This window comes from Sus scrofa, chromosome 1, assembly GCF_000003025.6.
Source record: "Sus scrofa isolate TJ Tabasco breed Duroc chromosome 1, Sscrofa11.1, whole genome shotgun sequence".
NCBI lineage: Eukaryota > Metazoa > Chordata > Mammalia > Artiodactyla > Suidae > Sus > Sus scrofa.
Window position 1 is genome coordinate 128,505,417 of NC_010443.5, and position 23,081 is coordinate 128,528,497.

At 37.8% G+C, this 23,081-nt stretch overlaps 1 protein-coding gene across 5 annotated transcripts in view; it reads left to right on the forward strand.

Annotated features, from left to right (window-relative positions):
• Positions 1-23,081, forward strand: part of TTBK2 (tau tubulin kinase 2) — a 150,419-nt gene that overhangs the window by 15,741 nt on the left and 111,597 nt on the right. For 3 of the 5 annotated variants that reach the window (XM_021097126.1, XM_003353383.5, XM_021097136.1), the window contains exons 2-3: positions 11,987-12,122; positions 16,047-16,194. Coding sequence is in view for 1 of the 5 variants with exons in the window: in XM_003353383.5 (XP_003353431.1) it covers positions 12,054-12,122; positions 16,047-16,194 (217 nt within the window). In the remaining 4 variants the exon portion in view is untranslated. Of the gene's footprint in view, positions 1-11,986; positions 12,123-16,046; positions 16,195-23,081 lie in introns of those variants that run through there. The other 2 variants (XM_021097122.1, XM_021097142.1) reach the window with 1 other exon arrangement.

Here is a 23,081-nt window from a genome sequence, read left to right on the forward strand (position 1 = left end):
TATTTAAAATAAATAACTTTTCCATGTGTTTATTGATCATTTGTATATTTTCTTTGGAGAAGTGTCTATTAAGGCTTTTGCCCATTTTTTTCATCAGGTTGTTTGTTATTTTCTTGTTGAGTTGTAGGATTTCTTTATATATTCTGAATATTAATCCCTTATCAAATATATGACTTGTAGATATTTTCTCCTATTCCATGGGTTGCTTTTTTACTTTATTGTGTTCTTTGATGGACATTTCATCAAAATTAAAAACTTTTGATCACATTCAGTTTATCTATTTTTTCCATTTGTTTTGATGTCATATCCAAGAAATCAATGCCAAATCCAGTGTCATAAAGCTTTTCGCCTATATATATGTCTAACAGTTTTATAGTTTTAGTTCTTACATTTAATTCTGTGAACCATCCTTAGTGAATTTTTGTATGTTATAAAATAAGGGTCCAGTATCATTCTTTTAGGCTGTGGACACCAAGTTTTCCTAGTACTATTTGTTGAAAAGATTGTTCTTTCTCCATTGAATGGTTTTGGCACCCCTCGTCAAAATTTTTTTGGCTATACATGGTCAGGCGTGAAATTTTTGACTTTTAAAAATAGTATTTCTCTTATTGTAAAAATAGATGTTTGCTATAGTAAATTTATATCCACCGCAAGAAAATAATCATACTGTATAGAAACAACCAATGGTAATAGTAAATGTGAGTTCAGGTTCTTTTCTATCCATAATATATATATATATATTTTTTTTTAATAGAAATGAGATCATATATACTGCTTTGTATCTAACTTAAAACATATGCAGTTCTCCTATGGCATAGCGGGATCTGGTGTTGTTACTCCAGTGGCTTGGGTCACTGCCATGGTATGAGTTTTATCTCTGGCTCAGGAACTTCCACATGCCATGGGCACAGCCAAAAAAACACAAAAACCAAAAGAACATTCAAACCAAAAGAGCATTCATGTTTAAATGTTCTTCAAGTTACATTTTATTTATTTATTTATTTACATTATCCTTTTAGGGCTGCACTCATGGCATATGGAAGTTCCCAGGCTGGTGGTCGAATCAGAGCTGTAGCCACTGGCCCACGCCACAGCCACAGCAATGTGGGATCTGACCTACATCACAGCTGATGGCAACACCGGATTCTTAAACCCACTGAGTGAGGCCAGAGATCGAATCTGCATCCTTATGGATACTAGTCAGGTTCATTTCTGTTGTGCCATGATGGGAGCTCCTACAAGGTGCATTCTAAATTTAGTTTCCAAGCTGCTGCAGTGACAACACTGGATCCTTAATGCACTGCACTGTAAGAAAACTCCTAGTTTTCATTTTTAATCAGAGTTAAATATGAGCGTAATTCAAAAAGTTGAATGATTCTATACACTTCATTAAAGAAAAGTCTTCTGGCCTTCCCACTTTGCCTTTTTCCCAATCTGTGAAAATATTCACTTTTAGCACTTTTGCTGATTCTTTTGGTATTGAACTCCATGTCTCAGATGAACATTCTTGTATTAGTGCTGATTTATTTTATTTTATTTTATTTGTCTTCTTAACGCCACACCCACAACATAGAGAAGTTCCCAGACTAGAGGTCACATTGGAGCGGCAACTGCCAGCCTACATCACGGCAACGCCAGATCCGCCAGATCCGAGCCACATCTGCAAGCTACACTGCAGCTTACAGCCATGCTGGATCCTTTAACCCACTGAGCAAGGCCAGGGATCAGACTCACCTCCTCATGGATACGAGTCAGATTCTTAACCCGCTGAGCCACAATGGGAGCTCACTGCTGATTAATTTTAAAATTTTAGTCATTATCTATTGGCTTTCCACTCTGGAGGTTGAGGATTTAGCTTTTTCACTGCCTGTCTGTTTCATTCCTACCACAGTTAGGTCCTCTGATTTTGCATTAATGTTATATTTTAATTTTGGTTAGGACAATATTCAGAACTCAAGTTATTATGACTGTAAATGCTTTTGACATCTAAGCCATGAAATTTATCTTAGATACATAGTATAAGTACTTTTTCCTTCTTTCCTACACTAATTTGTGTTTTATTGTGGGGAGGCCATGCCCACAGTATGTGGAAGTTTCCAGGTCAGGGGTTGAACCCATGCCACAACAGTGATCCAAGCCACTGCAGTGACAATGCTGGATCCTTAACCATCTGAGCCACAGAGGAACTCCTTTCCTACACTAGTTTTTGCAGCTAGTAATTGTACTGTATCTTTCATTAATTTTCTAATATTAATTCAATTCCAAACCAGTTGTACAAGTCTCCTCTTAATGCATTCAGGTTCATGTGGATAGTCTGTCAATAGCATCATCTATGAGAAATCTGTCCTAGAGTACCTCTTGTCCTAAAGGCCAGGACCATGATTTATTCATCTTAGTATTCCCACAGTTTTTGACAGGGTAATCATCAAATGTTTGGGGGTTTTTTGTTTTGTTTTGTTTTGCTTTTTAGGGCCGCACCCGCAGCATATGGAGGTGCCTAGGCTATGGGTCAAATCCGAGCTACAGCTGCCAGCCTACACCACAGCCACAGCAATGCAGGATCCAGGTTGCATCTGCGACCTACACCATAGCTCACAGCAATGCCAGATCCTTAACCCACTGATCGAGGCAAGGGATTGAACCCGTAACCTCATGGTTCCTAGTCAGATTTGTTTTTGCTGCACCATAACGGGAACTCCAAATATTTGTTTATTGAAAGAACGATTGGTAAAAGTTCAGACTGTAGATTTTTTTTAAAAAGATTACCCATTTAAATAACTTTGTATATAATCAAGATTATTAATAGATTGATTTACTTTTTAGGGCTGTACCTGAGGCATATGGAAGTTCCCAGGCTAGGGTTCCAATTGGAGCTGCAGCTACTGGCCTGTGCCACAGTCCTAGCAATATGAGATCCGTGCTATGTCTGTGGCCTACACCACAGCTTATGGATCCTTAACCCAGTGAGCAAGGCCAGGGATCAAACCTGCATCATCATGGATACTAGTTGGGTTCCTAATCTTCTGAGCCACAATGGGAACTCCAATAGATTGATTTAAATATAGATCTGTTTAAGATAATTCAGCCATTCTCAAATTCTTTGCTCTCAGAACTTCCTACCTTCGAATTTATTGAGGACCCTAAAGAGTTGTTTATTATTTTAGCATGATTTATAGCTAATGCTATTTACTATATTAAAATCAAAATCTTTTAATTAAAAAAATTTTTTTTGAGGCCGCACCTGTGGCATATGGAGGTTCTCAGGCAAGGGGTTAATAAGAGCTGTAGCTTCTGGCCTACACCACAGCTCACAGCAACTCCAGATTCTCAACCCAATGACTGAGACCAGGGATCAAACACACATCCTCATGGATGCTAGTCAGGTTCATTTCTGCTGAGCCACAACGGGAACTCCTAAAACATATTTTAAGTTTATTTATTTTAAAATAATAAAACTGTTACATGCTAAGTATTTTCCAAAACAGAAAAACAAATAAGTGGCATTGTTTTACATTTTTTCAAGTCTTTCTAGTATCTGGTGTGATAGAAGACAGCTGGATTCTCATACTTCTGTGTTTAGTCTGTTGCAATATGTTGCTTTGGTTGAAGCATACGAAGAAAATATGGCCTCATACAGATACACATTCGAAAAAGGAGTGTTTTACCATCTTTTCAGATAATTGCGGATATTCCTTTTATAAATTTTATTTATTTTAAAAATTAACATGGTAGGAGTTCCTGTCGTGGCACAGTGGTTGACGAATCCGACTGGGAACCTTGAGGTTGCAGGTTTGATCCCTGGCCTTGCTCAGTGGGTTGACAATCCGGTGTTGCCGTGAGCTATGGTGTAGGTCGCAGAGGTGCCTCGGATCCCGTGTTGCTGTGGCTCTGGCATAGGCCAGTGGCTATGGCTCTGATTGGACCCCTAGCCTGGGAACCTCCATGTGCCACGGGAGAGGCCCTAGAAAAGGCAAAAAGACAAAAAATAAAAATAAATAAATAAATAAATAAAAATTAACATGGTAAATGACTTTTTTGGGTCCTGCAGTTCTGAGTTCTAGCATAGGTATGGGTTCATGTAACCCTCACTATAATCATAATAATAATCGTAATAGGTTCATAATCGTATTTGTAAATATTCATAATAGTTCCTCCTCCCCCCCAAAGTCCTTCATATTACCCCTTTATAATCACACCCTCATCCCACCTTTAACTCATGGCAACCATGGATCTTTTCTCTCTCACTGTTGAGAATGTCAGACGAATATAAGCATACAGTATATAACTTTTGGAGACTGGCAAGTGTTGTCAAACATCTTTTCATGTATTTACAATCACTGTATCCTCTTTGGTGACGTGTCTGTTTGTCTTTTGCTCAGTTTTAAATTGGGTCATTTGTTTTCTTACTGTTGAATTTTTTATATTTATTTTTATTGAAATATAGTTGATCTACAATGTTATACTAATTTCTTTTGTACAGCAAAGTGATTCATTTATACATATATGGATACATTCTTTTTAATACTCTTTTCCATTATGATTTATCAAGGATATTGAGTATATTTCCCTGTGCTATACATTAAGACCTTATTTATCCATGCTGTTTATAATAGCTTACATCTATTAACCCCAACCTCCCATTCTATCTCTCCCCCAAGCCCTTCCCCCTTGGCCACCACAAGTCTGCTCTCTTATGTCTATGAATTTGTTTCTGTATCATAGAAAGGTTCATTTGTATCATATTTTAGATTTGACATATAAGTGATATCATATGGTATTTATCTTTCACTTGTTGATTCTCTACTTAGTATGATAATTTCTAGTTCCATCCACATTGCTGCAAAAGGCATTATTTCATTCTTTTTTTATGGCTGAGTAGTACTCTATTGTACCTATGTACCATATCTGTTTTTATCCATTCATCTGTGAATGGACATTTAGGTTGTTTCCATGTCTTGGCTATTGTGAGTAGTGCTGCTATGAGCATAAGGGTGCATGTATCTTTTTGAAGTAGTTTTCTCTGAATATATGCCCAGGAGTGGGATTGGTGGATCATATGATAGTTCTATCTTACTGTTGAATTTTAACCATTTTCTATATATTCACATATAAGCCCTTGGTTGGATATTATGACTTGCAAACATTTTCTTCCATCATGTAGCTTGTCTTTTCATTTTCTCAACAGTGTCTTTCAGAGTAAAAGTTTACAGTTTTGATAAAGATCAATTTATCTTTTTTTTCTTTTATGAATTAGCTTTAGGAATCATGTTCAAAGATTTTCTCACAAGTTTATTTCTAAATGTTTTATATTTTACATTTAGATCTGTGATACATTGTATATAAGGTTTGAGGTTAAGATTGAGATTCAGTTTTTTACATACGGATATACAATTATTCCAACATTCTTTCTTGGAAATTCTTTTTTTGTGTTGAATAGCCTTTGCATCTTTGTCAGATATCACTTGGCCTACAATAGGCAAAGCTGTAGAGACAGGAAATAGTTTAGTGATTGCCAGGAATCAAGGAAAGTAGAGAACAGAGAGCGCTAGCTAATAAATACAGTGTTTCTTTTTGGAATGGTGAAAATATTCTGGATTAGATAGTGTGGTGGTGATTATACAACCTTGTGAATATACAGAAACCACTGAATTATATACTTAAAAATGATGGATTTTATGGCATGTGAATTATATCTACTTTAAAAAAAAATTTATGGCTGCACCATAGCATATGAAGTTCCCAGGCCAAGGATTGAATCCAAGCCACAGCTATGACCTATGCTGCAGCTGTGGCAACATCAGCTCCTTTAACCTACTATGCCAAGCTGGGGATCGAACCCTGCACCTCCACATAGACCCAAGCCACTACAGACTTACCGCATCAAAGTAGGAACTCCACTATCTACTTTTTTTAAAAGTTAATTTTTTTTTTTTTTTTTTTTTTTTTTTTTGCTTTTTTAGGGCTGCACCTCCAACATATGGAAGTTCCCAGGCTAGGGGCCGAATCAGAGCTGCAACTTCCTGCCTACGCCTACGCCACAGCAACATGGGATCTGAGCCGTGGCTGTGACTTCATGGGAACACTGGATCCTTAACCTACTGAGGCCAGGGATCAAACCCATGTGCTCACGGATACTAGTCTGGTTCATTACAGTTGAGCCACAATGGGAACTCCTATGAGTTAGAGTTTAAATGTAAATTATATTATTATGCTGACTATCACCAGATTCCTCTCTATGGGGCCCATGCTTTTTTCTTTCTTTCTTTTTTTTTTTTTTTTTTTTTTTTTTACCTGTGTAAAGAACACATAGCATAAATTTTATCATCTTAATCATTTTCAAGTGTACAGTTTCAGTAGTGTTTAGTCACTTTGTTGACAAACTGATTCCCAGAACTTTTTCATCTTGCAAAACTAAAATTCTCTACTCACTGAACAACAGTGTCACTTTTTCCCCTCCCCTCCTGCCCCTAGTAAACACCACTGTGCTTTGTTTCCATGATTTTGACTACTCTGGATATCTCATATAAATGGACTAACAGGAGTATTTGATATTTTGTGACTGGCTTAGATCACTCTCCATGTTCTTTTGGTTCATTCATATTGTAGCATATTACAGGATTTCCTTTTTATTTTTTAATTATTATAATTATTATTTTTTTGTCTTTTTAGGGCTGTACCTGCGGCATATGGAGGTTCCCAGGCAAAGGGTCGAATGGGAGCTAAAGCTGCCGACCTATACCATAGCCACAGCAGTGCTGTATCTGAGTTTCGTCTGCTACCTACACCACAGCTTATGGCAACACTGGATCCTTAACCCACTGAGCGAGGCCAGGGATTGAACCTGCGTCCTCATGGATACTAGTCAGATTCGTTAACCTCTGAGCCATGACGGGAACTTCTTCTTTGGAGAAATATTTATTCGGGTCCTTTGCCTATTTCTTAATTGAATTATTTGATTTTTGTTTTATTTAATTATTCTTTATATATTGTGGGTATTAATCACATTATATATTAATCATATTAATATATAATACATATCAATCACATTAATATATATTATTATATATTAATAATATACATCAATATATAATATATATTAATAAAATTATATATAATGTAATTGTATTATATACAGTATATATTTCACAGTTATTCCCCCCAGTTATATAGGTTGACTTTTGATATATAAAATTTGAAAATATTTGACAGTCCAATTAATTTGTTTTCTTTGGTTTGTTGTGCTTTAGATTCATATCTAAGAAATCATTGTCTAATCCAAGGTCAAGGAAGATTTATGCCTCTATTTTCTTCTAAAAGTTTTATATTTTTAGCTTTTAAGTTTAGGTGTTTGATCCATTTTGAGTTAATATCTGTATGTGATATTAGGTAGGGGTACAAATTCTTTTTTTTTTTCGCATGTAGGTATGTACTTGTTCAGCACCATTTGTTAAAAAGGACTCTAGATCTTTTTAATCTATGCATCTTTTGTGTCTTACTTTTAATGATATTGTAGACACACCCAGAAATAGATAATAAATGGATTTACATATATCCACCGTACAGTTGCAAAAATTATAAAAATTTTGTCATTCTTGTCTCATTTAATCCTCTAACCCCAACACAATAACTTTTTCCTCTTAGAGAGCTTTAAGGCACATCTGAGACCTTTTATCATTTTGTGCATTGGTAGTGTATGCATCTCTGGCAGAGAAAGACTTTTTAAACACAGCTACTGCTATTATGCCTTACAGTATTACCCATTATTTCTTAACCAGTACATGCCTAATTTTCTTTGATTGCTCGTTGTTGCCTTAGATTGATATATATATATATATATATATATATGTATGTATGTATGTATATATATATGTATGTATATATATATATATATATATAGTTATTTCTTATAATGTGAAGCTTTTTTATTTTCCAAGACATTTATTTTGGATTATTTTGTTGATTGTTTTATTATTTTGTTGTCTACATGTTGTTCATTTTGTTCTTTAGGATCTCCAGCTTCATGGATTTAGCTTATTGTGTCTTCATGTTGTCATTTAACATGTATCTCTGTCCCCTTATTTTTGTAAACTGATAATTAAATCTGGAAACTTAATTAAATTTAGGTTTTTTGTTTCTTGTTTTTGTTTGTTTGTTTGTTTGTCTTTTTGCCTTTTCTAGGGCCGCTCCCGAGGCACACAGTTTCCCAGGCTAGGGGTCTAATCGGAGCTGTAGCCGCCGGCCTACGCCAGAGCCACAGAACATGGGATCCGAGCCGGTCTGTGACCTACACCACAGCTCATGGCAAGCCGGATCCTTAACCCCACTGAGCAAGGCCAGGGATCGAACCCATAACCTCATGGTTCCTAGTTGGATTTGTTAACCACTGAGCCACGACGAGAACTCCCAATTTCTTGGTTTTTTTTGTTTGAGTGTTTTTCATCTTTTTGTCTTTTCTAGGGCTGCACCTGCGGCATGTGGAGGTTCCCAGGCTAGGGATCTAATCGGAGCTGTAGCCGCCAGCCTATGCCACAGCCACAGCAATGCAGGATCTGAGCCGTGTCTGCAACCTACACCACAGCTCATGTCAACGCCAGATCCTTAACCCACTGAGCAAGGCCAGGGATTGAACCTGCAACCTCATGACTCCTAGTTGGATTTGTTAACCACTGAGCCATGATGGGAACTCCTGTTTCTTGTTTGTGAAGGCAAGAGGTTTCATAGGTGGTACTGAAAAAATTTTGTTGTTAATCATATCGGGAAGCACTTCATGTTTCATTGTCATACTTTTTAGTGATGTTAAGGTTGATCAATGAGTTCAACTTTCTCTGTCTATATTGAAGTTCTTCATTATTTACCTTACAGTTTTAGCAGCTATAGGTGATCATTGCCTAGATTCATTTAACCAGCGATTTGCCCGTTTTCAGAATGAGTTGTGTTCTAGCAACCTTCAAAATTGACCAAAGAGGAATTTTTTTTTTTTTTTTTTTTTTGTCCTTTTGCTATTTCTAGGGCCACTCCCGCACGGCATATGGAGGTTCCCAGGCTAGGGGTCCAATCGGAGCTGTAGCCGCCGGCCTACACCAGAGCCACAGCAACGCTGGATCCGAGCCGCGTCTGCAACCTACACCACAGCTCACGGCAACGCCAGATCGTTAACCCCCTGATCAAGGGCAGGGACCGAACCCGCAACCTCATGGTTCCTAGTCGGATTCGTTAACCACTGTGCCACGACGGGAACTCCAAATTTTTTTTTTTTTTTTTTTTTTTGAGTGTCATGAGGTTCATGGGTTGTTTATATTTTTGAAGTTTTCCAATCATTGCAGTCTTTATTCTCTGTAGGCTCAAATTGTTTCATCTCTGGCAAATAAGAATTGTTTCCCTTGTCTCCAATTTCCTTTTGGTTTGTTTGTAGTAGTTTTGTTAACATTTTTGCTTTCTGATTCGACAAGATGCCCCATGTTCACCTTGTGTGTAATTTCTTCTGCCAGACCTGAAATAAGCCATTTCTCCAAGGTGCCCTGATTTCTTTTAGTAGCAAATGATGTTTAGAGTTTGCCATCTAGAGGCAAGGGTTCTCATTGCTGTTACGCTTTTTCAGGCTGATTCTCATGCTGTATCTTCTACCATAATTTCCTTCTTTCTCTTCCTTCCTTTCCTCCTTCCGTCCTTTCCTCTCTCTTTCTCTCTTTCTCGATTTCTTTCTCTCCCTTTCTCTTTCTTTTTCCTTCCTTCCTTTCTGTCTCTCTTTCTCTCTTTCTTTCCTTTCCTTCCCTCCCTTCCTTCTTTCCTTCCTTTCTCATAGTTTCTTTCTTTCTTTCTTTTTTTTTTTTTTTTTTGTCTTTTTGCCTTTTTTAGGGCCGCTCCCGTGGCATATGGAGATTCCCAGGCTAGGGGTCTAATCGGAGCTATAGCCGCCAGCCTACACCAGAGCTACAGCAACATGGGATCCAAGCCGCATCTGCAACCTATACCACAGCTCATGGCAATGCTGGATCCTTAACCCACTGAGCAAGGCCAGGGATCAAACCCGCAGCCTCATGGTGCCTAGTTGAATTCATTAACCACTGTGCCATGACAGGAACTCCTCTTACAGTTTCTTGATTGTCTCATACTTGTTATGTAGTTAATTCCTAGGGGCACTTCTTGGGAACACTATTCTTTGGGTTCTCTGTATTCCTATTTTCTTTTAGCCTCGAAGGTTAGTTCAGCTGGATAGAACATGCTTGGTTCATGTTTTCTTGGATATTTAAATGCACAATAAGCTGTTCGTTCCAATGTTTGTTGTCAGTGTCATTCCCCCACACCCCCCCATATATAGTTTGGACTTTCTGCATAGATGTCCAGTGATTTTTTTCCTTCCCTTTGAAATTCAGTAGTTTAGGTGTTGATCTTCTGAGTTGTTTTCCCAGAAATGTAGTATATACCATTTCAACATGCAGATTTAGTCCTTTTTTAATTTCCAGCAAATTTTTGGAATTATAGTGGCTAATATTTTTTCTGTTTCATAGCTTTGGTTTTATTTTAGGGGGCCTTCTGTAATATGCATTTTGTATTTACTTTGCCTTTTATTGTTTTGAACGTCTCAATTTAAAATTTTTTTTGTTTTTCTCTTTTTTCACCTTTATTTCTGTGTTTTCTCTCAAATTTCTTCTACTTGAGTCTTCAATTTTAAAAATTTTTGATCCTTTTTTGAATTTACTCAGACCTCATTTATGTCTTCCTGTTGCCTAGCTATCTCATTTAAGAGCTTTTCTTTTTTTTTTTTTTTGACCTTTTAAAATTCAAAGTGTGTACAAGCTAAAACACTTCCACTTGTTTTCCTCTAAATAGTTTTTCCCTTTTTTTATTTTATGATTTTTATTTTTTCCATTATAGCTGGTTTACAGTGTTCTCTCAGTTTTCTACTCTACAGCAGGGTGACCCAGTCACACATATATGTATATTCTTTTTTTCTCACATTATCATGCTCCATCATAAGTGACTAGATACAGTTCCCAGTGCTATACAGTCATTTAAGAGTTTTTCTAATTATGTTTTAAGTTCTTTACAGTATCTTTTTCTTATGTCTTTTGGTTTGTTCTGTAATATTAGGTCATAGTTTTATCTCCTTTAGGCCGTATTTTTCTGCAGTATCTTCATTTTCTACAGATATGCTGTTCATGTTATTATTATCATTTTTCCTTACAATACCATTGTATTGGGTTTGACCAGCAATCCTTTTTTATGGCTCATGTTTATTTTCTGTTACATTTTAGTGCATTATATAACATTCAGATTTTATTAGCTCTGAGGATAAGCTTTAAGTTATATCCTGTTAAACTTTTAGCTATTGTAAATTAGGTCTTTTTCTTAGCAATATGTTGAACTAAGGGTAGTAGTCTGGATCAACTGCCATGGACATCATGCTTGACCTATATTCTAGCAGTCTTATTGTAAATTATATTTGTATAATTACACAAATATATTATAATGTAATATCTTTAATGTCTGGCTATTTCACTGGGCATCTGTAATGGAAAGATCAATACTTTATTATTATTATTTTTTTGTCTTTTTGTCTTTTGAGGGCTGCAACCGCGGCATATGGAGGTTCCCAGGATAGGGGTCCAATTGGATCTGTAGCCACTGGCTTATGCTACAACCGCAGCACCAGCAAGCAGGATCTGAGCTGTATCTGCGACCTACACCACAGCTCATGGCAATGCCGGATCCTTAACCCATTGAGTGAGACCAGGGATCGAACCTGCATCCTCATGGATGCTGGTCAGGTTTGTTAACCACCGAGTCACGACGGGAACTCCAGGAAAGATCAGTACTTTAAAAAAAATTTGTATGCACTAAATAGGTTTAGAAACTGAGTTTGTGGGGTTTTCTCCTCTATTCTAGCAAAGCAACCCAATTAATATATACAATTAGTAGTGCTACTTGGTGCTGGATGGTTGTGTTAGTTAGCTCTGACATACTGCTCCTGTTTCTTTTGTTTTAGGTTAAATGGAAACCACCCTTAGGAGCTGGTTGCCTGTATAGCCATTCTACCACATCAGTGAATTGCAATGAGTGGAGGAGGAGAGCAGCCAGATATCCTCAGTGTTGGAATTCTGGTCAAGGAAAGATGGAAAGTGGTGAGCATACATCAGGGAGGCAGAGGGGTGGGGTTGGGAGAAGAGGTGTGTACATACAAAAGTGTAAGTTTTGGCATCTTGATAAAAATAGCATTTTATTAGGAAATAATACATATATTGCTTATATGCCTAAAGCAGTTACTTTCAGTTCTTTTCGTAGGATTAGGTTCTGTTTATATGCTAATTCTTCACCCCCCCACCCCCCACTTTTTAGGGCTGCACCTGTGCCACATGGAAGTTCCCAGGCTAAGGGTCGAATTGGAAATGCACTTGCCGGCCTACTTCCCAGTCACAGCAACACCAGATCTGAGCCGCATCTGCAACCTACCCCACAGCCCATGGCAACACCAGATCCCTGATCCACTAAGCAAGACCAGGGGTTGAACACCCATCCTTATAGTTACTAGTCAGGCTTATTACCGCTGAGCAACAACAGGAAGTTCCTATACTCTAATTCTTTTTTTTTTTTTTAAGGCTGAACCTGCAGCATATGGAAGTTCCCAGGCCAGGAGTCAAATTGGAGCTGCAGCTGCTGGCCTGTGTCACAGCCACAGCAACATGGGGTCTGAACCGTGTTTGCAACCTACACCACAGGTCACGGCAATGCTGGATCCTTAATCCACTGAGGGAGGCCAAGGATCCAACCTGCACCCTCATGAATACTAGTCGGGTTCATTAACTGCTGAGCCATGATGGGAATTCTAATTATCTGTTTTATACAGTAGTGTGTATTTGTTACTCCCATCCTCCTAGTACTCCCCCCCCCCAAAGAAGATTCTTCATTTACAAATAAAAAATTTTGTTTCTATAGTACAGTATTTACTGATTAGGCAAATTAATAGGTTTTGAAAATATACTTGAGTCCATATAAGAAAAGAACCTTATCATCATGGACTGGTACAGGGAGATTCTAACAATTGTTACTCTTTTATGTAAATCAGGCATGAGTGTTGCTTTGGTGAGAGCTTTGTATTAAGTGCTATGATAGAGATTGATTGTTCTCCAGTAGATATAGCAGAAGGTGACAAATGAAGCTATACCTGGCATAGCTGCTCTGTCCTGATAATTAGAGCTAATGTACTGCGGTGCCTATCTCCCAAATTTGGGAGGCATAGTGGCATTATTAGTAAGAAATCACAGGCTCACTGTTAAGGATGGTGTTTTGGTTATCTATTGTTGTGTAACAAACTGCATCAAAATTTAGAGTACAGTCATTTACTTTGCTCACAGTTTTGTGGATTAGGAATTTGGACAGAGTTCATCTGGGTGATTTGTCTGGGTGATTTGTCTCTTACTTAGCTGTGAGGCACTAGCAGGTTTGGTTGAATTGGAGGGTCCATTTCCAAATGGCTTCTTTTGTGCCTTGGGGTCCTTTTTCTCTTATGCCGAAACTAGTGGCTCATTTTCTAAGGCCTCTACAAGGTGTGGCTTTTTAGGATGAACACACTTTTTACATGGTCACTGGCCCTTGAGAGTATTCTCTTGGTTAAATTAGTCACAAGATCCACACAGGTTGAAGAGGGTAGGGTAATGGACTCTACCTCTTGATGGAGGAGTGGCAAGGTCACATGGAAGAAGAGCAAAAAGGATGGGCAATATTGTGTGGCCATCTTTGGAAAAAAAAATCTGCCACAATCTTACCTCTATTTTTTCCCTAATCTTCATACTACCATCTTACCAAACTGCCTCTATCTCTTTGCCATATAAACCCTGATGATGTCTTCAGGCTTCATTAAGCTCAATTAAAGAATTAATGCTCTATTATTGTCCAAATGACATTGTAGGAATAGACCAAGGAGCAAAATCATTTACTTTAGCCTGGAATTTTTGTTTTGTAAGGTTGTTTTGAATTGTTGTTTGGTAGAATTTTTTGTGAGTTGAAACACCAGCCACCTTGCAATACAGTCCATAATTAGAAATACGTCTTTTTGATACTGTTTATGAGGGTTTTAGTGTTTGTTTGTTTTTTTAGAAATTAACTCCGTAACTTGTATTTTATTTTTTTTCCATCTTTAGGGCTGCACCTGCAGCAAATGGAAGTTCCCAGGCCAGGGGTTGAATAAGCTGCAGGTGCTGGCCTATGCCATAGCCACAGCAACACAGGATCCAGGTTGCATCTGTGATCTATGCTGCAGCTTACAGCAATGCCAGATCTTTAACACGGAGCAAGGCAAGGATTGAGCCCACATCCTCATGGATATTAGTTGAGTTCACTGAGCCACAAGGGGAACTCCCTGTTTGAGTTTTTAAAATTACATAGGCTTTGTTTAATGGACAAAATATAATCATAAGAACCAATCAGAACCCAACAAAGAGCAATTTATTTAACTGAAATTAAGTTTTGGAACTTTTTTTAGTCCCAAATTTGTATCAGAGTTTCTCATGGTATCTCTTTCCATCACCAAACCAGAATAAAGAAGGATTATGGCTCCTATATTACAAAGTAATAAATAGTTGTTAGCAATAATTATATAGTTACTACTTGCCAAATGCCACAGGGGAAATAAAAAGTAGGAGTTGCCCTTTCTTTGAAGAAGCTCAGTTTCACTGCAGGAGGCTAGGATGTTGACAATGGAAAGTTGAACAGTGTGAGTTAAAAAGCTGTACAGTGTATTATATAAGTGATATCTGAGATACTTAACCTAGTAAAATGATTTATTAAATTATTAAGCAAATAATTCCTGTAGAAATTTAGAGGGGGTAAAGAAATCAGCCTAGATGCAGTAATCAGTACAGACCCTGTGTAGAGAGAAGTAGGACTTGAGGTGAGACCCTGCACCTTCAGTGATGACTTCCTACATTCTTCTATATCCTTGCTGTTTGATAATGTGGTAGGAAGACCCAGTTTCAGGAAGTGGAAGAAAACTCATTTCATGCTGTGTCTAGCTTGAACTGTATCATCTCTCCCCTCCTACCCCTGTTTCTCACAGCTCTACACTTCTAGTTGTCACTAGCTCCTCACAACTTGCTTACAATATAAGCTCAGACAAAGATCCTGATCGTTCGTAGTTAAGCTAACACATTTTATCAGGAAGAATATTTTATTTGATGAAAGTATTTAATTTGATTTGAATTTATATATAATTTGCTCATGTGGATATATAGTGAACACTAGGATAGTTTAGAATAGGAGCTTTATGCCTGTTCTGTGGGGCCTGTTCAGTGCCTCAGAGGGGAAGGTAAATGGTGGTGAGAGGGCTGGGCTCTGACTGTCTCTGTCCCTCCTCCAGCTTCCCCACATACACATCTCAGTCAGGTTCCAGATAAGATTTCAGTTGGCAAAAAGATTTTATGGGTTTAAAAATTGCCTTAGAATTAGGACAAATCTGGTTGTTGAAGGGCTTTTGTAGGAAGTGAAACTTTCAGATACTGTTGTCTTTTGTGATGTTTCTGGCTGACTGTAGACCCAGTTTTAAAATTGTGGCTGAAATAGGGAGTTCCTGTTGTAGCTCAGTGGAAATGAATCTAACTAGTACCCCTGAGGATGCGGGTTTGATCCTTGGCCTCCCTCAGTGGGTTAAGGATCTGGCGTTGCCGTGAGCTGTGGTGTAGGTCACAGACATGGCTTGGATCCTGCGTTGCTGTGGCTGTGGTGTAGGCTAGCAGCCGTAGCTCCGATTGGACCCCTAGCCTGGGAACTTCCATATGCTGCAGGTGGTGTGGCCCTAAAAAGAAAAAAAAAAACAAAAACAAAACTGTGGCTGAAGTAACTTCATTGATTTTGTGGACAAACCTGTGGGAAAAGATTGTGATGTTTTGTCTAGGTATTTGTTCTTGTCATATATGTAGTTAATTTAACAATATTGAGATCTTTTAATAGGGATAGTCAAATTATATATTATTTTATCAATATAAAAGATGAGTTTCTAATTAGAATCTTTAGTAATTTTTTGTTTGTATGTTTTTATTTTATTTCCCATGCAGTTGAGGAAGATTGGGGGTGGGGGCTTTGGAGAAATTTACGATGCCTTGGACATGCTTACCAGGGAAAATGTTGCACTGAAGGTGGAATCAGCTCAACAACCAAAACAAGTTCTGAAAATGGAGGTTGCTGTACTGAAAAAGCTACAAGGTAAGCTGCTTTGTATGATACACCAAACAATTTATAATTTGTTATCATCTTTATGAACCTCAATTACATTCTCTATCAATTGAATATTCTGGTCTCAGCTTGTATAAACATGCTGAACAGTTTTCTGTTGGAAATTTTATCACCATCTTGTAGTTGTAGAAATACTGATTGCTTAGAATAACTGGACTTTGGGAATTCCTTTTTATGGTGAGTATGGATGAGAGAGTGAATTACCTGAAACATTCTGTTTGAGAACGTGCTTTCATAATGTCAGTTACAGTAAAATTTGCATTTTTAAAAAAATAGCCAAATGTAAATAGCTCTGAGTTGTTTCTACTCATGTTTTTGGATGTTAAACATGCTTTCTTTCTTTCTTTTTTTTTGGTCTATTTGCCTTTTCTAGGGCTGCTCCCGTGGCATGTGGAGGTTCCCAGGCTAGGGGTCGAATCAGAGCTGTGGCCGATGGCCTACACCAGAGCCACAGCAATGCCAGATCCGAACTGCATCTGTGACCTACACCACAGCTCACGGCAACGTCAGATCCTTAACCCACAGAGTGAGGCCAGGGATCAAACCCGCAACCTCGTGGTTCCTAGTTGGATTCATTAACCACTGAGCCACGACAGGAACTCCTTAAACATGCTTTAATCACATGAAGGAAGCTACTTTCAAATCACACTGCATGATGGATTAAAAATAATAGTATTTGTTATGTATTGATTTCAGTAGCTTCAGTTTCATCAAAAACCTCTTTCTGACCCTGTCATCATTTTTGAAGTCCATTTAACTACTTGGTCCCTATTGTTTTACTACAAGGATAAATAACTTTTTCCCTGACATCAGTCCAGTGATGATGAATACATGCCTGAATACATGGCTAGTTTGATTCATATTTGTGTTTTCATTTTATGACATAATCTGTTATTATTGATATTTAAATGTTTTATCTGAATCAAAATTAGATGGGGTAAGAAGCACATTAAATGAGCTTGTTGAGCTCTAGAAGGTTTTGAAATTGTTATTGGACATTCATTAGTGTCTAAAGGAATTTAGTATTAGCAGGAATTCCTGGAGTTCCCGTCGTGGCTCAGTGGTTAATGAATCCGACTAGGAACCATGAGGTTTCGGGTTTGATCTCTGGCTTCGCTCAGTGGGTTAAGGATCTGGCATTGCTGTGAGCTGTGGTGTAGGTCGTCGATTCAGCTCAGATGCTGGGTTCCTGTTGCTGTGGCTGTGGCATAGGCCAGCAGCTACAGCTCCAATTGGACCCCTGGCCTGGGAACCTCCATATGCCTCAGGTGCAGCCCTAAAAAGACAAAAGACAAAAAAAAAAAAAAAAGGAATTTAGTACTAACATACAGAGCAAAGGAAGTTGCTGTAATTGGTGGAAATAACCGTAGTTGGTGTAACAGCGAGGACAAAACACAATGTAGCTTAGGACCCTCAAATTCTCGACTGGGTAGTTGCTAGGGTGATTTTGCTGTCTTTGTGGAATTCTAGTAAATTAATTTATGTTAAGTTAGTGAAATGTGTATTATGTATACTAGCAACATACTATCTTCAAACCTTTGTTTTTCTCTTTTCTTTTTTTTTTGGTCTTTTTGTCCTTTTAGGGCTGCACCTGTGGCAAATGGAGGTTCCCAGCCTAGGGGTCCATAAGCTGTGACCACTGGCCTACGCCAGAGCCACAGCAACGTGGGATTTGAGCCACAACTTCAACCTACACTACAGCTCACAGCAACACCAGATCCTTAACCCACTGAGCAAGGCCAGGGATCGAACCTACATCCTTATGGATGCTAGTCGGGTTTGGTAACTGCTGAGTCACGGCAGGAACTCCAGACCTTTGTTTTTCAATTTATTTGCTTTGACACTGTGCAAAGGGGATAATTGTCCCTTGTGTATGTTAGATTCTTTTTTCTCTCTTCTGTCCCTTCTTTTTTGTTTATTTTTGGCCATGCCTACAGCGTATGGAAATTCTTAGGCCAGAGATCAAACCCTTGCCACAGTAGTGACAATGCCAGATCCTTAAAAACTAGGCCACCAGGGAACTCTGTCTTTTCTCCATCTTAATAAATATTTTAGGAGTTCCTGTTATGGCTCAGTGGACAAATCTGACTAGTATCCATGTGGACACAGGTTTGATCCCTGGCCTTGCTCAGTGAGTTAAGGATCTGGTGTTGCTGTGAGTTGTGGTGTAGGTTGCAGACTCGGCTTGGATCCCACCTTGCTGTGGTGCAGGCTGGCGGCTACAGCTCTGATTTGACCCCTAGACTGGGAACCTCCATATGCTGCTGATGCGGCCCTAAAAAGACAAAAAAATTTTATACTGACATTCCCCTGTCTTCACTTCTCCATTTTTGTGATCTCTTGAGCTCTATCTCTTGAGCTCACCACACCGCTCTTTTGTTTGTTTGTTTTAATAAATACGGTTTTATCTCCAGTACTGGTATAAGAGGGAAAAAAAACCTTTGTCCTGTGATTTCAAATGTGATCATTAGTAATTCTGCAATCCCTACCGTCAAGACTTTTTAAAAAGATAGATTTCCTTTCCAATCTTAACAAAATTTGATACTTGTCTAGAATCCTTTGAGACAAGCAAATCTTAAGTTTTTTTCCCTGATTTTTTTTATTATGAAAAGTTTCAGGAGTTCCCATCGTGACGCAGTGGAAATGAATCCGACTAGGAGCCATGAGGTTGCAGGTTTGATCCCTGGCCTCGCTCAGCGGTTAAGGATCTGGCGTTGCCGTGAGCTGTGGTGTAGGTTGAAAAAAATTTCAAATATACATAAAAGTAGAATCGTGTAATGAATGTCCATGTACTTACTCAGCTTCTGTATAAGTATCAGCATTTGGTCAGTCTTGTTACATCTGGATCTTACATTTTTTTCCTACTCAGGTGAAGTATTTGAAATGAAATCCTAGACATCATATCATTTGTAAATATGTCAATGTGTATCTTTATCTAGTATGTAAAGTCTTTTTAATTTTTTTAATGAGAATATTCTTTATTTCAGAGTTATGAATTACTAGCCAGTTAGGGAATCTATGGGTTTGAGATGGGGTGGTGTTTGGAAATATATTAAAATTGGACAGATATTCCTTTGCCTAGAGAAGCTTTGTTGATTGATGATTTTGTGAATCTATTAAATTGTACCAGTTGGAACATAGGAAGTCTTAGTCACTTATTCCTTACCAAATATATATATACACACACATACATATATATGTGTGTGTGTGTGTATATATATACACACACACACACACACATATATATGTATAACCTTAGAAAAATGTGGGTAAGTCTCGGTTACTGAAAGACTGAGATAATGATACTGGAAACTCTTCAGGTGACCAGTTTTAAGAATGGATTAGAGAATCTCATTTGAGAGGAAGCCCATATTCCAATCTTTCTTCTTTTAATTAATAGACTTTACTCATTAGAACTGTTTTAGGTTTACAGAAAAATTAAGCAAAAAGTGCAAAGCCCCCATCTACTGATTTTTCTATTATTAATATCTTATACCAGTGTGGTGTATTTGTTACAATTGGTGAACTAATATTGATATGTTATTATTAGCTAAAGTCCATCATTTATATTAAAGGACTCCTTTGTTAATAACATAAACACTGTAGTCATAAACACCTGAGAAAATTATTTCTCGATCTCATATAAAATCTAGCAGCCAGTGTTTAATTTCCCCCATTGTCTCAAAAACATCCTTTTGCAGTTGACTTGTTCAAGATTCATGTACATGATAGGCACATTGCATTTGATTAATATATCTCTTAAGTCTCTCTTGATCTGTTAGAGTTCCCCCTCCCCTCTCCTACCTTTTTTTTTTTTTTTTGGCCTGGCCATTTTTGTTGTTGTTGAGAAATTAAGTTCTTATTTTGAAAAAATAGTTTAAATTCTGGATTTGGCTGATTGTATCCTTGTAGTGCTGTTTAACATGTTCCTCTGTCTCCATATTTCCTGTGAACTTGTAGTTAGACCTGTAGGCTTAATGAGAATTGTGTCCTAATGATGTTGTTGTTGGCAAGAGTATGTTGTCTACATCCACTGTTTTCACAGAGGTTGCAAAATGGTGATTTCTGATTCTTTTATTCCTTCTACATTTCTAAACTGGAATTAGTCAACAGAGTATAACTTTTATTTCGTCAGCTGCTTGTTTCTCCTAAAATACATTTATTTTAAGAAGGATAGGGTAAAGACTTGAGGTTTTCTCCCCTTTTATTTACCAATTTTCAAAATAATGAGTTGTGCCTTTATGTGACAAGTATGTTGTTGAGTATCACCATGAGGTCATGGGTTGGTGTATATATTATTTCAACCCGATGCAGGCATTATGCTTTTCAGGTTAAATTTTTTTTTTCATGTTTTTTTGGCTAGTGGAAGCCCTTTCAAGTGGGCTGCTTGTCTTTCTGATGTAACTTCATTGTCCTTTGATGTCATTTTTGCTTTCTGGGAGAGTACATGTTTTAGGTTTTCCTTGAAGTTTTCTGGCACAATAGCTGGGATCAGGAACACTTTTTCTCCAAGAAGCCCGGTTTCCTTGTAATGGGAAGCAATTTAGATCATAGTATAGGCACTGGGACACTAATTGCAATTGGACCAACACACTTCTCTCCATAGGTTTTAAATAAATACTAGATTTTTCCTTATTCTTATGTGGTCTTTTCAACATGTTTACAGTGTTATTTTATTTTATTTTATATTATTTTATTTTTGCCATTTCTTGGGCTGCTCCCAGGGCATATGGAGGTTCCCAGGCTAGGGGTCAAATCGGAGCTGCAGCTGCCGGCCTACACCAGAGCCACAGCAACTCAGGATCCGAGCCTTGTCTGCAACTTACACCACAGCTCACAGCAACGCCGGATCCCTCACCCACTGAGCAAGGCCAGGGATTGAACCCGCAACCTCATGGTTCCTAGTCAGATTAACCACTGAGCCATGATGGGAACTCCCTACAATGTTATTTTAAAATAAATGTATTTTTAAAATATATTTGTGCTCTCTGTTAAATTTCATTTATCTAAAAGGGCAGGAATTATGTACATTTAAACTTAACATTTATATTTTGGCAAAATGCTAGCAGGAAATGGCTTTGTATTTGAGCATAGTATATATACATTTGTGAATGGAGATGTGGGAGAATAAGATAACATTAACTCTCCTATTTCTGGTTGTTATTTTCCTTTTTTTTTTGTTTTGTCTTTTTTGCCATTTATTGGGCCGCTCTCGCAGCACGTGGAGTTCCCAGGCTAGGAGTTTAATCGGAGCTGTAGCCACCGGCCTACACCAGAGCCACAGCAACGTGGGATCCAAGCCGTTTCCTCAACCCACACCACAGCTCACGGCAACACTGGATCTTTAACCCACTGAGCAAGGCCAGGGACTGAACCTGCAACGTCATGGTTCTTAGTCAGATTCGTTAACCACTGTGCCACGACAGGAGCTCCTGGTTGTTATTTTCTTAATACACTTTCTCTTGTAAGAAAAAGAAATGCTAAGATTCTGGAATAATTTGTTGTAGAGTGTTATAAATATTAGTTGATGAAGTCACCTTTGGATAACCAGGGCTTAGTTTCTCAAAACCTTATTATATAGATATTCATTTCTTAATTGTTATAAAAGATAGTCACTTGGGACCTCCAGAAAATGATTTCTGTTTTGTTTAGAAGGTTGGTTTTTGTTTGTTTGTTTGTTTGTTTGTTTTAATCTTTGCATGTGTATAGGTCTAATGTTTTGGGAATTCAGAATATTATAAAATGTCTAAAATTCACATTTATATCTTTTCATCAAAGGAAGTCTTCCTAGTCTTTCTTTAAAAGTTTATGTTTTGTTTACTTGCTATCAGTTGGTATATAAATAAATACCTAAGCTTAAAGATAGTTTTACCTTAAAGATACTCTATAGATTGGATTTCTCACTAATTCCTTTTTTTTTTTTTTTTTTTTAGGGCTGCTCCCTCAGCATATGGAGGTTCCCAAGCTAGGGGTCTAATAGGAGGTGCAGCCACCAGTCTACGCCACAGCCACAGCAACACCAGATCCGAGCTGCGTCTGCGACCCACACCACAGCCCACAGCACGCCAGATCCTTAACCCACTGAACGAGGCCAGGGATTGAACCCGCAACCTCATGGTTCCTAGTTGGATTCGTTTCTGCTGGGCCACGATGGGAATTCCTCTCACTAATTCTTATGTGTGTTCCCTCCATAATGAGTTAATTCTAATGAAGTTTGTTGTACTGGAAAATCACTTCTTAAGTCAGTGAGTGACTGGAAAGTTGTCCAGCCTTTCTGTGCCATTTTAGCTCTTTAGTTCATGCTGTGAATGATCAACATCATCTTATCTCTTGTACTCTTTCAAAATACCAACTTGAGGGAGATCCCTGGTAGTCTAGTAGTTAGACTTTCACCACTGTGGCCCAGGTTCATGAGAAAATAATTGATCAAAAGCTTGTTTAATTATTTAAAAGTTTTTCTCCTCTAGATCCTCTGAAAGCAAGTGAAAATCCTATTTATATTGAGGTGAAAAAGTAAATGCTATCGTTTGATAACCAAATAATTTTTTTATTCTCAGTTGAAATAGGAATTCATTTTTTTTTGTCCCATATAAATGTAGGGAAAAACTTTTCTTTATAGCCCATAAAGAGGTTGTGATTTTGTTTTGAAATTTGGGAGTGTTTTTTTTTTAACCCTGAAATATTGGGTCCTAGATTCTATTTTCTCTTTGGAGCTTGCAGAGCAAAAGCCAAGAGCTAAGATGAAGGGTTTCTATCACAGAGTATCATCTGCACTTACTCTTTTCCCTGCTTGAAGTCTTACAGCTACTGTTATAAACTATGACTCCTCTTTTCCCTGATTCATAAGAATATAAGAA